Raw genomic sequence first — 17,244 nt, 5'->3', positions numbered from 1 at the left:
CGTAAACACACACACAAACAATGCTGACCTTCAGAGATGGTGCTGATTTTATTCTTTTTGGTATAGACGTGTTGTGCTCCTGGCTCATGAGACATAATATTCCAGAAAATGTGGCCCATCTCAGGCTGAAGGACCACTGCCCAGAAATATAATAGCAAAATTCTGGAAAATGTCGGGGGAGAAGATTCTCTAGGGCCTTGCTCCCTGTCACAGGGTCAGGGCCCCAGGTTCAAGAAATTCTGGCCAGAAATAAGGTCTCTTCCATAGTGAGCTTATACGAGTCAAACAGGCCTAAGGGTACCTCCGAAGTGATAAGAGGAAGGGGTAAACTGAGAGAATCTGCTGGTCATAGCTGAAAAATGGAGCTAATGGTACAGACATTTTCCTTGGTGTTTAAGAAACAACAATAAGGCTAGAGGAGGCAGGAGGGCCCGAGCTGGGGATACTGAGTACCAGGCCGGGCACAGTGGAGGGAGTCAGAGGAAGGCTGGGAAGGATGCCTCCAGACAGGGACTCCACTTCATTAAATGCTGGTTCTGTGGCGTTGGGACAAGTCAAGTGTGTAAAGGTGACAAAACTAAGCTGGATACTTTCATACTCTCAGATGTAATTATTTAGGGAGATATGTTATCTTTATGCGGAAATCAGAGGAAAAATTCTTAGAGGACGTGCCATTTTAGCTGGACCTGGAAGGTGTGGATCAAAGATACTGATGGCCGTGGAGATATGGCAGTCACTGTCCAGTCACACATCGCGACTTGTTCGGCTTGGTCTGGGGCATGGAGCACGTGCAAGGAAGAAGTGAGAGGGAAGCTCTGTTCTGCCTCTAACGCAGCCAAGTCCCCAAGTCCTACCTCATGGTGCTTCCGGCTCAGACTGTCCCCTGTTCCCTTCTCACCAGCCCACACTGTTTTCATGTTAGCACACCTAACAGCAGGCTGCTGTGTTGTCAGTGTCACAGAAGAATCTCCTCGTGTAGTGATCTGCAGGCTTGATGAGGGAGGGAGAGAGGGGACCAGACTCGTCATTGTTATTTATTCTCCTTTTCTGTGCTGTCCAACGGGAGTCGTTCCTCAGTCGTTCCTCGTTACCTCTGAGATGCAACCACGTGGGAGGGTGTGGATATGGGACATTTCCGTGGTCACAGAAAGTTCTCTTGGGCAGCTTGTTCTGCTTAATGTTTTAATGTGATCATATGTGATAAACGTAGTCGTAAATCAAAGGTGTGCCTCTGGTTTTATAGGACATGGATACTGAATATTATTTACTATGGTATAAAACATGTTAACTCGCACTCTTTCCTCCCTAGTAAACAAATTATCTAAGCAATTAAACTCTTGATTTTCTGTGACAGCCTGTGGTAGAAATTTCTGAGGTCAAAGAAAAGTTTTCATGAGAATCAGAATGAGTGTTCTCAAGTATTCATCAATCTTATTAAAACAACTTTGTTAGACCATAAGCCCATCATCTAAGACACATTTAAAAACTGTGAACTATGCACATTATGCCAGTTTCTCAGAAAGCCAAATCAAAGAATATGTATTCTTATTTGTTTTTAAAAATTTATTTGTTTATTAGAGAGAGAGGACAGATGTACAAACGGGGGGAGGGGCTGAGGGAGTGGGAGTATCTCAAGCAGACCCCCTGCTGAGCGTAGATCCTGACACGGGGCTCCATCCCAGGACCCTGCAATCACGACCAGAGCTGAAACCTAGAGCTGAAACCTAGATCCTGAGCTGATTGAGCCACCCAGGTGTCCCAACATATGTCCTTTTAAAAAAGGGACTTCCCTCGGTATGTTGTGAATATTGTTAGTGATTTCTGGAATTCCCTGCATCAAGAAGGGAGAACAAAAGAAGAGTGGAGACTTGACTAAGGATTATGTTAACTGGACAAAGTGAGTGAGAAAAACTAAAGATAATGATAAAAGCCCAATGCCAAGGAAACATTGGGGGCACTTGAACACAGAGATTCACGCTTTGGAGGGCCTGGCCCCTAGCCTTGCTTTTAATTTCTGTCCAGGAAAAAAAAAATGAACTTCTGAACGAAAGGAATGTACTTTACTTTGCAAAATCATTACATTAATAGACGCAGCCTCCTGGCTTATGATAAAATAATAATAATAACAAATAACAAATAAAAATTACTGAAAGCTGTGGTGAAGGGAAGAACTTAATTGTCAGCAGGCTGTTCAGAAACATGAGCAGTTTGGCTTGCTGCACGTCAAGCCCTGCACGCTGAGTTGAATCCTTCCTCCAGATTTTTTTTCCAGAATTTTTTTTCCCCCCTGAGAAACAGTTTCACGAAATGCACCACAAATGGAAAGTTCCTGAGGTTGGATAAAGTCTGGGACGCGCTATGCTCCATGCGTCCTTCACAGAGTCACAGCCCGCTGAATGTCCCGCAGTGAGAGGGCTTGCTGACCTTGACTTAATTTAGCCTCACCGCGAATGATTTGGCTCAGGAATCCTAGGTATATGGGCTTGACACGCTTTCACAGCTTGCAAACCATGATAGCGTATATACCTGATTAGCCTCTGAGCAGAACTACTGAAACAACCAAATCCCTCAAGGAGCTCAACAGCTTTATAGGAAAATGTCCATATTTTTAGGATGTTGAAGGATCCAGGGATGAATAGCATGATGTCTGCAAGTTAACTACAAATGACTCAGCTGAAAATATATATGTGTAGTATACGTGTATGGGCATATATGTCTACACACACATAGGGAGAGGGGTGCACTCGAAATATGGGCCAATGTCCACAACTGGTGAACTACAGCAAAGGACATGATGTGTAATACTTTTGACGTATTTCTCTAGTTCTGAAAATGTATTCTATAAAAAGAGAGAAGTATTACAAACCCAAACACAAGCTGCGTTGATTATGTTGGGCAGTGAAGGGGTAGCCATATGGAAGAGTTGATTAGGCAAGAAAAAGGATTTTAAGATCCAGGCAGAAGTAAAAAGGGAAGAAGATTCATGTTCTTGACCGGAGACAGTGATACAGCTGGAGAAAAGCATTCCGGGACATTCTTCACTTCACCTTGCCATACCTTTAGGAGTTAGGGCTCCATATTTAAGTCTATACCTCAGACCTTCAGTCAGGCTAATGGGATCATCGCCCAGAAATCACGTCAGGGTGTTGCTTGTCCTTATTCCTGTCCTGTGCGCTCCAGGCCTCAGCGTGGCACAGAGAAGTGTGCCAGCTTTAAATAGTGTGATGCAGCCAAATTAGCGAGGAAGCCATCCTGAACAGGGGATCTCAGGATTGACCTGAAAGCCTCGACTTCTTCACCAAGTAACGCCAACAGCTTGAAATTTGCCGTCTCCAGGACTGGCCCGACCTTGATCTTCTTAGACTGACTATTAATCCCCAGCCCGCAGCCGGCTCTGGGACGCACCGTGTAATAGATTGCGTGTCATCTTCTATGCTGCTAGGCCACAGACGTGGGCATGCAGTATTTTCTGACGAACTTCTCAAGGTCTTTGCTGAAGGTTGTAGCACACAGAAGAGTTCCCCGGTCTCGGGATTGCGCCTGGCTATATCATTTGCTGAAACAATATTGCAAACGTTGCTATTGCCCTAAGGGGGAGAGAAGAGTCATTTAGCTTCCTGCAGTTTCATAAATGCATCATTTAGTATTGTAAAGCTGTTGCTAATATGCTCTTTCAACAATGCTGGCTTCTTTGCCACCCAGCTCCCCTTCATAAGCTTCTCCTTTCCCCATTCCTGTTGTCCTCCTCCTCCTCCTCCTCCTCCTCCTTCTTCCTTTTTATATTTAGTATTGTAAAGCTGTTGCTAATATGCTCTTTCAACAATGCTGGCTTCTTTGCCACCCAGCTCCCCTTCATAAGCTTCTCCTTTTCCCATTCCTGTTGTCCTCCTCCTCCTCCTCCTCCTCCTCCTCCTTCTTCCTTTTTATTGTTTAACCTTTACAGTATAAAAATTGTGAAATTGGATTTGTTCCTATTTCTGATAAAGGTTTTTACACTAAGGGTTCCTGCCTCCTTCACTAAGCTCTTGGCACGAAGTAAAATTGTCAGCCCTTGTGGTCTTCTGATATTTTGTCAGTTGTTATGGTATTTCTATAACTTTAATATATGGTTCTATCCATTGCATTTATGATATATATAAAACCTTAAGAATATATCTTATGTAATTATTACATTTGCTAGTAACAATGTGATATTTATAGATTTGAATATCTTGGCACATTAAGGCACTAAAGTTACAAAGAAGCATCAGGAAATTATAGTTTCTTGTCACTACAAACATGTACTTATATTTTATCTTCCCTTCACACTGGAAGCTAAATATTAATCTCTGGAGAATAATAATTATAAAATATATTGGTAATAAATGATAAAAATATAAAATTTGACATTTTTATTGTGCTTTACATTTTACAAAGTATTGTCACTTACAATATTAGTAAAGATGGCTGAACAAATGACAATTCAATATACCTACAGAGGCTTTTTTTAAAAAATAAATTAGTAAGAAATAAATGGGGTTGCATTAAAACTTTAGGATCTCTCTTTGTTTCTCATTATTTTTGTACCGTTTTTAATAAACCATATGTATTTGGGAGGCTGAAGGTTTTCACTCATAATGATAAAAATATTCTTTATTATTTGTAGATGATCATAATTATAATAGTAAGATTGTAAAAAAACTTCATATGCCATGACATTTTATGTAACCCCCCACCCAACAAGAAGTAACGTGTAAAGATTACAAGAACTAGTTAGTAATATTATACACTTAAAAAGTCAGTCATTTTATTAGTGAGTGCTTCTAAATAAAGCAAGCTTTTTGCAGAAATGGCTCTGAAAAGTCCCCCTAATGTACAGAATAACACTATTTCTGTATGCTGACATTTGAGAGAAGTGATCAGAGATGTTTAGTTGCTGATTTAATGGCGTTTGCCTGGGTAGAGAATACTAGTGGAACACAAAGCACCCATTTCTGCACACCACTGTCGGGCTCTGTTAAACCCCTCAGGACTCTTGTCTTACTTTATATGTGACTTCACTGGAACCCAGCAAACAGTGATCATGTGAGTCATATCACGAGAAATGGGCTGGTATGTCCCTTTAGATAAGATTTGAAGAAAAATCTAGAGCCTTCCAAACTGTGTACAGAAGCATGAAATAGAATTCAGGAGCAGTGGTCTTTAAATTTCCAGTAGTCTGTACATTTCCTGTCCTTTTTACAAACTTCAGCGGCCCAGAATGCATTTCACTTCCCCGTGTTGCAGATCCACTTGGCCGGCTCTCCTGGCAGCAGCGGTCGCTTACTCTGCTGAGTAAGTCACAGGGCTGTTGGCAAGAAGAAGAGATTTTCGCTCTTGAGCATAAAACTAGATTCCTAAATTAAATTGTTGTATCCTCATTGGACTCTTTATCCCACTAATGTTTCAAAATGCTCCTGGGGAGATAGTTTTAAAATTTATCTCAATTTGGATTCAACATTGATTGGCTACTTTCTCTGCTCTCCCCCGCCCCCCAGCAGGTAGACGAACCTACAACAGCTTTTATGTTTATTGCAAAGGCCCCTGTCAAAGAGTACAGCCAGGAAAACTCCGCGTGCGGTGCAGCACCTGCCGACAGGCAACGCTCACCTTGGCCCAGGTAAGGAGCTACGGCATTGGCAGAGACTGCCCAGAAAAAAAGGAATGTCTATTTCCAGAGTTGCCTTTTGGGGTTGCTAATCAGAGAAGACCTGTGACTGAAAATAGAAGACATTCTGCTATGTGGTTGTAATGGTTAATGGTATCTGGAGTTTCACTTAAATATACATTACTCTGTAAAACATTAGGTAGTGCTGAGCCGTCGTCTCCATCTGTTTTGTCCAGGTGTCCTGAAAAGAAGCATTGAGAGTGCGTTTATAACAAAAAGAGGTTAGGCTTTGTTGAGGGTGTCTTTTAGAAGAGGCCAGGAAGGAGCCTTCTAAGACACTGGAAATTTTCATGTCTTGATCGGTGTGACCGTAACGTGGTTGGATATGTGTGTCAGAATCCACTGGACTGTTGGTTGAAGATGGGCACACTTGAGGTTGCTAAATGTAATAGCTCAGTAAAGAAGTGAAAAGGAGAGTCGTAGATCACCTGCAGTGTGCATATGAAACTGAGGTCGGCAGGCTACCATCTGCTGTGGTCTCCGCTTGTGTTGTATGGTTCACAAGCTAAGAATGCTTTTGCATTTTTAAGTGTCTGGGAAATATCCAAAGAGTAATGCTGTGTGGCCCATGAATGCTATATGAAGTTTATATTCCAGTCTCCATGGTGACACTGTAGCAGAAGGCCGTGCCACCCATCTCCTTATGTGTCGTCTGTGCAGCTTCCATGCCCAGGGCAGGGGTCATTGTTGCCACACAGACTGGATGCCCTGCAGAGCCTGACATACCTACCTCTGGCCCCTTCAAGAAAATGTGGTGGACCCCAGATATGAACCATGCACACCGCTAAGGCAATAGCTTCCCGTAATGGTTGCACAGGATTTGGCTAAAGTTGATGTGAATGTGCGTGAGTGAGGAGGGCATTCTGGTTGGCGCAATCAAGAGTCAAGGTCAAGGGTCTTAGGGTGATGGGGGGCTGAAGTGGGGACAAGGACCCCCTTACCACACTGGGCCCCCTTATGGTTACATTTAGATTTTTAGTCCACAGGCGATGGAGAGCCAAGACAAAATGTTAAAAATAAAAGCAATATATAAAATGACATTTTAGAACCTTATTAGTGCTGAAACAGTCTGTCATTGAGACTGAAGTTGGTGGCAGATTGAGGGCAAAGAGGTTAATTAATAGACTCTTCATATGGTTCATGCTGGAGGAACTATGAGCCTGGGTCGGAGTGGTGGCCCGTCGAAAGGGTATAACGGAGCAGCATGGAAGAACATGAAGGATACACCCAAGAAAGGAGAATCATGGATCCCCACCTCAAGCCTGGGGAAGATGGTGGAATTACTCAAAAATACAGCTCAGTATTTCACTCTGATATAACCTCTCTACTACACAGGTGAATCCTGTGACTGCACTTAGGGAGACAAATCCATGAGTGATGGTTTGTCCGGGACCCACAGGACTGGACCTTTTTCTGGGGGTGTCACTGGGCAGTGCTTCTATCTGAGAAATATGCTCTGTTAAAGTCCTACAGATGTTTCTCTTCCACCAGAATCTCTCCTCTGCCATAAGCCTTTTCCAGCGCGGTAAGCAGCCTCTTCTATTTTTGTGGTCTGTGCTCCAGTCTTGATTGCCTCAGATGGTAGATGTGACCTATTTATATTAACTTCCAATTGTTCTTAGTGAAAACAGCAAGAACAAATTATTATTGAACCCCAAGCTTAATTATTTTCATACATTATCTAAAGTATTTATTTCATATCACTCTAAGTATTGTCAATGACCTTATTTTAGATTTAGGCTTAAAGAGATTAAGGAAATGAGCTTATGAGACTAAGGGTTTGAACTGGGCTGTGTGATCTAAACTTGTAAGCTCTGCAGTTTCCCCATTTTTACCCCACGTATGTTTACACTAAATGTCATATGCTCAGATATCCTCAGTGATCAGACAGGTGATTTAAGCCTTAGGTCAGAAGTATGCAGTGGAGGGGGTGAGGCCCGTGTTCAGGGAAGAGACCAAGGCCCAGGTAAGGAGGCTGCTCCTGCCAGTTGTTAGCAGCGGTGGGGGTGCTTAAGGGGCTAATCTTTTATGTAATTAAGAGAAACCATAAATGTGGATTTTTATGTGAATTTTCTCATTTAAAAATATGCTCCATGGGGAAAAAAACAGAAGACAAAAAGGAAAAACAACCTGCAGCATCTATGTAAACGCGCAAACCGGGGCCGTACCATACAGGTTAAATGGCGCGTTACCGTGAGGTGCTTAGAGAGCCGGTGTGTAGTAAGCACTTACTTCCAGTGAGTAACTGCTGAGAGGTTGTATGGTGAGAACTTAAGACGACGACTCTCCAGACTCTTCATCCTGCATGGATTAGAATTCCTACGTCATTATTTCCCACCTATGTCAGCTTGGGGACATCTGTTACCTGGGATAATGGTATCTACTCCTTATTTCTTGTAAAGATTAGTTAATATATGAAGAGTATTTAGAACAGTAGCTGGAAGGGCGCCTGGGTGGTTCAGTCGGTGAAGCGTCTGCCTTGGGCTCAGGTCATGATCTCAGGGTCCTGGGATCAAGCCCCTAGCCTGGCTCCCTGCTTAGCGGGGAGTCTGCTGCTCCCTGTTCCTCTGCCCCTCCCCCTGTTCATGCGCTCTCATTCTCTCTGTCTTTCAGACAAATAAATGCAATTTAAAAAAAGAACAGCAGCTGGAACATAAATAGACATCTTAAATGCTTTCTTGTTACTTTTTAAATTATTCATGAGTACTTAGTGGACACATGTACACACACACACACACACACACACACACACACACGCTTATGTACTTCACCATGAAATCATACCAGACTTTGGCTAACTCCTTTCAAAGAAGTGGAAGCCTCTCCCCTCCCACCCTGTTCTTCCAGAAGCTCTGTGTAGCCCCCTCAGCTGCTCACCTGGACCATCGTGTCCTTGGAGCGATGATCTCTTCCACCCAGCAGTCTAGGCTCTGCCCCATCTCAGAGGCCCACTCCCATGACCACCCCACACTTTGTCAGGTCCTAGAACTGCTCCGCATTTGATTATTAAATTCCGACTTCTATTCCCCCTGTGTTATTTTTGCTCTGTACCTTGTTAACCCCTCTCTTAAGTTCATCTAGAGCTATCTGGCCTTTTCTTTCATCATTTCCTCCCCTGATAGGCTCTAACTTCAACTACGTTATTTCAGATATCATTAAATTTCCATTCCACATTCTGTACAGTTGCGCATTTGTCTATATTCTAAATGTTGGTAAGCCTCCTGTATCAGGTAACTTGCTGGATTGGATCCCTGGTGCATTTTCAACACTTCACCGAGTACCTTGCCCACAGTGGGGCACAAAGCTAATAATGTGAAGTGAATGGTGTCTGTACTTGAACCCTTACACACTGACTCAGTAGATCCACATACTTTAGAAATTATACTTGGCATTTTGTGATCACATTAATCATAGAAAGTATGACTGTTTCACTACCACCTGATTTTCTTCCTTACATTTATATTCTGGTACTTGTATTTTTCTCTACTTCTCATTACAGACCTGCAAATTAGATATTATTATCTAGTGTTTTTAATAAAGAGACTCCATGAGGTTAAGTAATAAGCCCAAAGTCACACAGTTAAGAAATGTTGGTCGCAGGGATGAAAAGTCTTCTGTGTTTCTTTAAAGCCCTTTTCTAGGGTAGATTGTTCACTCTACAAAACTGGTAATCAGTGTCCTATTACCCAACTACTTCCCTATACCTAAACCATCCTTCAGAAATTCTCTTGGGGGGAAAAAACTACTTAAAGATTTAAGGATAATGGAAACAATGATTCAATGATTACTTATTTTACCTGAAATTTTATTTATTTATTTATTTATTTATTTTTGTAATCTGGAATTTTAATATAGTTACTAGATGCAGCATCACTGGTACCTGGTAAATAAGTAGAACAGATCCTTCGATTTTTTATTAATGACAAACATCCACACCCAATGGTACCTTCCAGTAACAGCTCTGTGGAGCCGCTGAGTAATCAAGAGTCTGCAAGCCAACGCTTAGCGGTGGGTTGGGCAGGAGCCTAACGTTGCCGAGAGGAAGGATTTCTAGGTAGAGAGTAGGCAACTCTTGGGTTTGATTTGTTCAAACTTTATAAAGATCTACAACTGACAGTATTTTCTCTCATCAAGAAAAAAATAAAAAGAGAGAAAAGACTTCGTGTGGCTGACAAGTTACATAGTGAAGCAGGATGTGGTTCATCTGAGCTTCCGCAAGCTTTTTATATTCAAGGAGAAAAATCAGAACCTACTTAGCTACCTGGGTTATTTTTTTAACATAATTTTATTTTTTTTTCTGTTCTGAAAAAAATCGGTCTACAATATGCCCTTTGCCTCTCATGAGTCTTAATAGTAAACTCCTAAGCATTTTTTGTTGTTGTGGGGGACTTACTCATAATGCCAACATTTCTTCAACACTATTTAAATTTCGTGTGCAAGATAATGAGCTGCCTCCTACATGATGCTCTAAGGTTTAATTGTTTACATGTTTCACATTTAATATGATGCTTCTAATGAATTGGCAAGGAAGACAGATGGCCATTTCTGTCACTGTGTTAGGATGGGGAAACTGATGTCCAAGGTTTTGGCCTGACCTTGAGGATAAATTGAATATCAGCTGGGACACCAGGTTTTCCTCTGAATTTAAATCAAATTACCTTCTTTATTTCATGGTGACCTTGACCGGGATTTCCACTAACCAAATAGCCTTTAGAAACATGAATGCTCACTGGAAAATAGTGAGCAGTGGCTGATTGGAAAAACATGGCAGGCCTCCAATTTCCATTTGCCTCTTCAAAGATTGTCCACTTAGGTCCACACAGAAATGACACAGGGTTGAACACAGAAGGGCGGTTGCTTTGTACTGGTATACATATCTCTGATTATGTGCTTGAACAATAAAATAGGTAACCTAAAGTAACCTCTGTCATCACTGTCTCCCTCATTAGTGTGGAAAATCAAATGACGAGCAAGTCATAGCCTCAGAGCCTTTCTTTTTTAAATTAATACAAAAAAAAAATGTGGGCAGAAAAAGTAAAGTTTTCCAAGATATGTAGGAAACACACAGCTTTTAGAAATAACTGGAAATTAAAGAAGGAATTTAAATTGGAAGAAGAAGCAGCACCGGGAAGCTTAAAGATGCTTGTCCTTCCCCCTGGGACCCTGCCAGACTCAAGGTTACAAGGTCAGCAAGTGTGGTCCTTCTAGTCTGTCTTACTGTAAGTGTGGTGGCAAGGAGGGAGCCTTCTGGCAAGCTGTCAAAGATTTCCTGGGACCAATTCCTATGAACACAAGACTTCCAGAGACTGTGTGACATGTTAAAAATTGTTCCTGGGCTGATGAAGTTTCGTTAGAATATGATCCTGATGGTGAGGAGGCTGTCCACAGGGGTCATGGTATGACGGCTTCTGCTCAGTCCTGCAAGCTCCTGCTCCCTAGGTCCTAAGAGTGCCCTCTCCTGCATCCCATGTCCCTCCCTACCACCACGTGTCAGCCATTGCCCACATTCTAGAAGGACTTGTCCTCCTGAAGACAACAGAGCTTCTGGGATAGGGAGAAATGGACTCACTTCTCTAACAGGACACAGGTTTAAAATATAGTAAGAATATTTATGACTAAAACAGTTTATCGACTAAAAATAATTAGAAGCTAGAATGGATGTGGAATTTAGGGGAGAGTGCACACGGCATAGCATGTTTGTCTGGCAGCAATGGACTTGGGACTGTATGGGTACAGAGAGCTGGAGACAATGGCTTTCTGCGGTCTCTTTTCTGTCAGATGTTCTGGACTTGAATTCTGCTGCTGTGCAACTTTGGGCAAGTGACTTAAATCTTTGTCTCAGTTTTCTTGTCATAAAATGGAAGTAAACAATTTCATTAAAGTTCTTGTGGATTAAATGATTTAATTCTCTCAAGTGCTTAGCGCAGTGAGAACAAGAAATAAAGTAGCTGGCGTGGAGGCACGTAGTAGACATGGAGGAACTGTTGCTCTTACTGTCGTTTCAGGGGAAGAGTGTTTTCCCAAAAGGCATCAAAGCAATGGCTGAACTCACATCCTAAGCTTCCACCTCCAGGACTCTTTCGTTCTGATGAAAGTTACAGATTGTTCATCTCCCCGCACAAACTCGGGATAACCCAAGTTATCCGCCATCAACATCTTTTTGTTTGCACTCAGTTTATTAGTTTTCAAATGAATCAGAAGGAAGGAGATTACTGCAGCCAAGAACTCAAGGAGATTTTTTCCCCCTACAATCACTATAATTACTTTATCTCAAAAAGAACTTTATCTTTGCCACTCTAATGAGATACTCTGCCATGGAATAGCATTAAAGCTAAAAGGTTTCTGATGAGAAATGGGGCAATAAATAGAGTAAGATGTAAAATGCCTGGCATGATGGATTTTATTTAAAATTGGTTTATAGATTAGGAACAATTTATATGAGGGAATTTATTAAGAAATATTGTCTAAATGTATAATCATTCCTAAACTTAATATTTGTTACGGATTAATTGTTAGTGAGGAGTCTACTCGCTTCTCTTAATATCAAAAGCTATGTAATGAAGCCTTGGAATATATTTAAGCTTATTTAGAAATGTGTTACAACTCCGTTTACTTATTTATGCAATTATTAGGCATTTCTGAGCTTTTAGAGTTTAATGAAAGAGTCATTGCAAATTGTCTTATGTTATTTAAATATATATATTTTACTTTTATTTTATTTATTTTTTATTTTTATGTATTTTACTTTTTAAAGCCCATTTTGAGTATCCTAAATGTGTAACCTGGCCCTGAAGTCTCTTTGATTTGTGTTGTGATGTTAGGCCTACAAAGAAGTGAGTTTTTATGTGGGTTTATCTCACATTAAGGATTTAGAATTGGGAGGGAGCAGAACACAATGCAGCTCTTGTCTCTTGCTGGTGCTGGGGCACCCCATGTCCACTTCTGCCCCTTTCCTGCCATCAGTTCTCCATGAGATTTCTCTTGGCTGTAGGAACTCTCCTCCCTCCATCTTTCTGAAGCCCACCTTCTTCGTGTTATAGTCTCTTTGGTCGTCACTGCAGACACCAGCCCTCTCAGCCGCACGCTAATGATGCCCTCACGCTGATCAAGTATCCCATCAAGAGTAACTGACAAAAAATTGAGAGATTAAAGGATTTTCCTCTTTTTCTCTTTTACCAAACCAATACCTGGAAAAGAGCCAGTTTAAGGTAAAAACAAACAAATAATAATAATAAACCAAACCTCAAAGTATTATCATAAAGAATTTTAAGTTTTAATGATTTATTTTATATTGAGCATTATTTTTGATAGTTTACAAATATATTGAACAGTATAAATTCTAAATGTAAAATGATCTTCTGAAATTGGCTTGATCCAGGCTTCTTCAGGGTTATCAATGTCAGCCGATATAACGTATAACAATTTAAAATTGTAAGTGAATGCTACCACTGTCATTCTCCTAAAATTTACAGTAGTTTTGGATAATCCATGCCTAATGTTCAAACTTAAAAATACTCTTCACCACCAACATCTATCTCCACTGACTGCAGATTAATTTGCTAACTTATATGACCGAACTTACCAAATTTACTAATTTATCCCCCCAAATTATAAGGAATAATATCATTCTGGAACATTCTTTTGGAATTTTTATTTATATTGTGATTGCACTATTCATTTGGCTATCTTAAACATATTCACTGATACATTTTCTTAGCAGATTTTAAGAAATGCCTCGTTTACTAAAAGCTAAAGATCATAGGTGAATTCATCTTACGAAAGTTTTCTTCTTGAACATATTTGTGCATATATTCCTTTGAATGTACGCAAAATGTTAACATTTCATGTAAGAACTTTTGGGTTATAATGATTTATTTCTAATGTTTATTTTAGTTATTCTGTTTTTCCCAACTTTTTCTTTATGTTCCCACCAATTTCTCTATTAAATATTTACCTATTTCCCCCAAATTTCTTTTAACTGATCATAAAGTCTGCAGCATCTTATATCGAATTGGATTGTTGCAATGGCTTTCAAAGACATCTCCAGTGTGAACTGAGCAATGTTATATCCCTACAGGCAGGTGAGATGTTAGATGTGTTTTTGGGCCAACTGTTTCCTGCTGCAGCTCGAGGCCATTGCGGCAAATAGTAGGAAAGAGGACTTTGAGCACACAGCACACTGAGGGCAGGGGAGGGATCTGAAGAGCTCAGGGAAACAAAGCATGAGAGACTCTTAAAGATAGAGAACAAACCAGGACTGATGGATGGAGGTGGGTGGGGGATGGCCCAGATGGGGGATGGGGATTAGGGAGGGCACTTGGTGTGATGAGCACTGGGTGTTGTATGTAAGTGATGAATCCTTAAATTCTACTCCTGGAACCAATATTGCCCCGCATGTGAACTAACTAGAGTTTAAATAATTTTTTTTTAAAAAATGAAGAGCTCAGAGCACGAAGGCCAAGCTACACATCTTATAAATAATCAAATACATTATTATATTAGGTAAATTGGCTTTTTTGCTTATTTGGTAAATCAGCTTTCATTGAATTGATTTTCAGCCAACTTCCCTAGAAGCCCCTCCTACAAATGGCCATAGAACATACATGTATAGAACATAGTAGTTTTATTTGTCTGAAGATAAAAAATTTCGTGAAAGTTCTGGGTCATTTTAATGGCTCTCAATGACTCCTCCAATGTTTTAGCTGGGGTTCTGGTGGGAGAAGAGCCATAGATGAGAGAAGAGGAAAGTGGAGGGAACAGAATGGCCTCTTGGACTTGGCTTGAGCCTCATGGTTCAGAGGAGAATGAGAGCAGAGTCATTTTTCGTCAGAGTCTGTGTGAGAACTTGGGCTAAAGTCAGAGCTAGACACATTCAGAGCTGTGGAGAAGGAAGCCCAGCATCCCTTGAGTACCAGGGGGATCCTGGGCAGGACTGCCAGATTAGCACACAGATATGCAGGATTCAACTGCATTTGATTTCAGATGAACAATGAGTTCTCTTTTAGGATAGTTTTGTTCCAGACCCTGCATGAAAAGTAACTACACTACATATTTTTTTTATCTGAAATTCAAATTGTCATCTAAACTTCATCTGGCAACACTAGTTCTGGAATCATGTCTTCCCTCTTTGCTGGGACATCTATGTCATTATCATGGGTTACTGGCACGGACACCAGGGAGACCCTCAGTGGGCTTTTGGCCAAGCTGCATAGAGGCAAGCACAAACTGGAGTAGATGAACAGCAAGACTGATGAACAGAACATCGGGGAGCTGACAAACACATCAGTGGTCAGGTGTGGGGAGCAGTCACAGGGGGCGGTCTAGAAATAACAGGATCTCTGAGGAATAATCCCAACATCCTTGTGTGAGAGTAACTATATAGTGGCCACCTAAGCCACACTCATACCTTTACTGGATGGAAGTGTTTGTTTCTGGAGGACTGCTGATAATTATTAGTAAACTGAAGGGAACTTCTCATTAAAAAAACAAACACAAGATTGGGGCGCCTGGGTGGCACAGTGGTTGAGCGTCTGCCTTCGGCTCAGGGCGTGATCCCGGTGTTATGGGATCGAGCCCCACATCAGGCTCCTCCGCTATGGGCCTGCTTCTTCCTCTCCCACTCCCCGTGCTTGTGTTCCCTCTCTCGCTGGCTGTCTTTATCTCTGTCGAATAAATAAATAAAATCTTAAAAAAAAAAAAAACAAACACAAGAAAACAATAAATGTGTTTTTGTGGAATGGAAAAAATTAGTTCATTTTTTCTATATTATGTTAATGTGAATATTAAATAGTTTATAAACAAAAAGTAAAAATATAGTTACCTATTGAAATAGATACAGTGTCAGATACACATATAAAATAGTTCGTGATATAAGGCAAATGTTATATGTAAATTTAAAGTTATTTATGAAGTAATTGAAATGCTCTCCCGCGGAGCTGTAGGCAACTTTAGTCCCTATGTACTGTGTTCCATTATTTCAATTACAGAAATTCTTATGTTGAGAGCTTTTGTCATATGCTTCATGTTGCAGAACTTTTCAGAATTTTTCTTTGGTCATTTGTTGTTAGTTGGAGTGATTTCAGTAAGTTGAAGCCTGCATAAATGTTGGTTAGTATTGGTAATTCACTGACATTTTAATCTGGCTGATAATTTGCATTTGGACTTCAGTGGAGAAAACTTTTCGCTGCTTCTTTATTTAGGGACTCTGTATTAGTAAATGACCTTTTTTAAATCATGGATTTACTTACAACTTTTTAAGAAAAAGAGTAAAAAAGAAAACAGTCTTACCAATGCATGTTCCTGGAGCACACCTTTAGGACGTCTACATCAGAGTCCCCTGGAGCTATGGGTACTTACCAGGCAGTTGCCCTGCATCCAGCTGTAAATTGTGTCTAACCATTTCTGCCTGGATGCTCAGCCATGCTGCTGACCCATGATGATAGTGTGAAATTTCTGAAATTTTGGGTAGGAAGTTAAGTCATGCTATTCTAAGATGCATGTGTATATATTTTAAAGTGTATTGAGTTCTTTATATCTATCTACTATCTACTATCTATCTATCTATCATCTATCTATCTTTATCATGACCAATGAGTATTATTAATAACTGTAAATTATTGAATGTTTCCCAAACACCAGGGTCTAACCTCAGCACTTTACCAAAATATCTCATTTAAATTTTATATTTGTATAGTTCTTTTATTAATTTTCATGTATATGCATTGTTATGTCAATGTCATTTTTTTATGTGAATGATGGTTAAAGTTTTCCAAAGTCTGTCAATCATTAATGACATATGGTCATTAATCTATTTAATTGGAAATTGATTGAGCTATCTAGCATTGTGTTCCTTGTTCAAGATGATACCTTTAAAAACAAGAGAAATATCTATTGGAAATACATAGACTATTTTGGCAAAATCACAACCTTCATGTATGTATAAAACATCAAGAAAAAATAAGGTTTTTCAAAGAAAGTTTTCCGTGTATTTTATTATTTCATTGTAATTTGCAGTTAAATGTAGCATATTTTAGAACTGTGTTTCTTTATTTATTGGTTAACACTGCAGTGTAACCCCAGCAGTGATAGAATGGACACTCACCTAACAGAGGCTTAGCCCATAAGGATAGAAGTGTTTTAAGCACTGACGGGGTTGTTTGTCCTTTACCATCCACTGTTCATGGCACAGCCCTGGGTATCATGGCATCAAGTCTGCAGTAGGATGGGATGATGGGGAACAGCCTGTATGTCTCATTTACTTAAAAAAAAAAAAAGGAAATAATAATAATAATAATTTTTAGAAGGCTATCTGCAGGCTTCTCCTTATATCTCAATGTTCAAAACTTGGTCATATGGCCACTGGCAATTACAAAGGAATCTTGCAAAGCAAGTTTTTTTTCCAAAAATGAACAGGATATCCATGATTGGCTTAGACCAATCTTATTTATCCACTGATTTGGGTCCATTGCTTCTCCAAACAAAACCAACATTCTGTTAATAAGGAGAGAGAAGGAGATGGACATTGGTGGGCTATGACTAATGGCTGCCATATTTGTAAA

At 40.3% G+C, this 17,244-nt stretch overlaps 1 protein-coding gene across 2 annotated transcripts in view; it reads left to right on the top strand.

The window, feature by feature from the left end:
- Positions 1–17,244, top strand: part of PRKN (parkin RBR E3 ubiquitin protein ligase) — a 1,045,173-nt gene that overhangs the window by 222,868 nt on the left and 805,061 nt on the right. For both annotated transcript variants that reach the window (XM_008688480.2, XM_040628035.1), the window contains exon 3: positions 5,517–5,638. In XM_008688480.2, coding sequence (XP_008686702.2) covers positions 5,517–5,638 — 122 coding nt within the window. The remainder of the gene's footprint in view (positions 1–5,516; positions 5,639–17,244) is intronic.

This window comes from Ursus maritimus, unplaced genomic scaffold (genome assembly GCF_017311325.1).
Source record: "Ursus maritimus isolate PB19 unplaced genomic scaffold, ASM1731132v1 scaffold_13, whole genome shotgun sequence".
NCBI lineage: Eukaryota > Metazoa > Chordata > Mammalia > Carnivora > Ursidae > Ursus > Ursus maritimus.
This window is presented reverse-complemented; position numbering and strand designations above follow the sequence as displayed.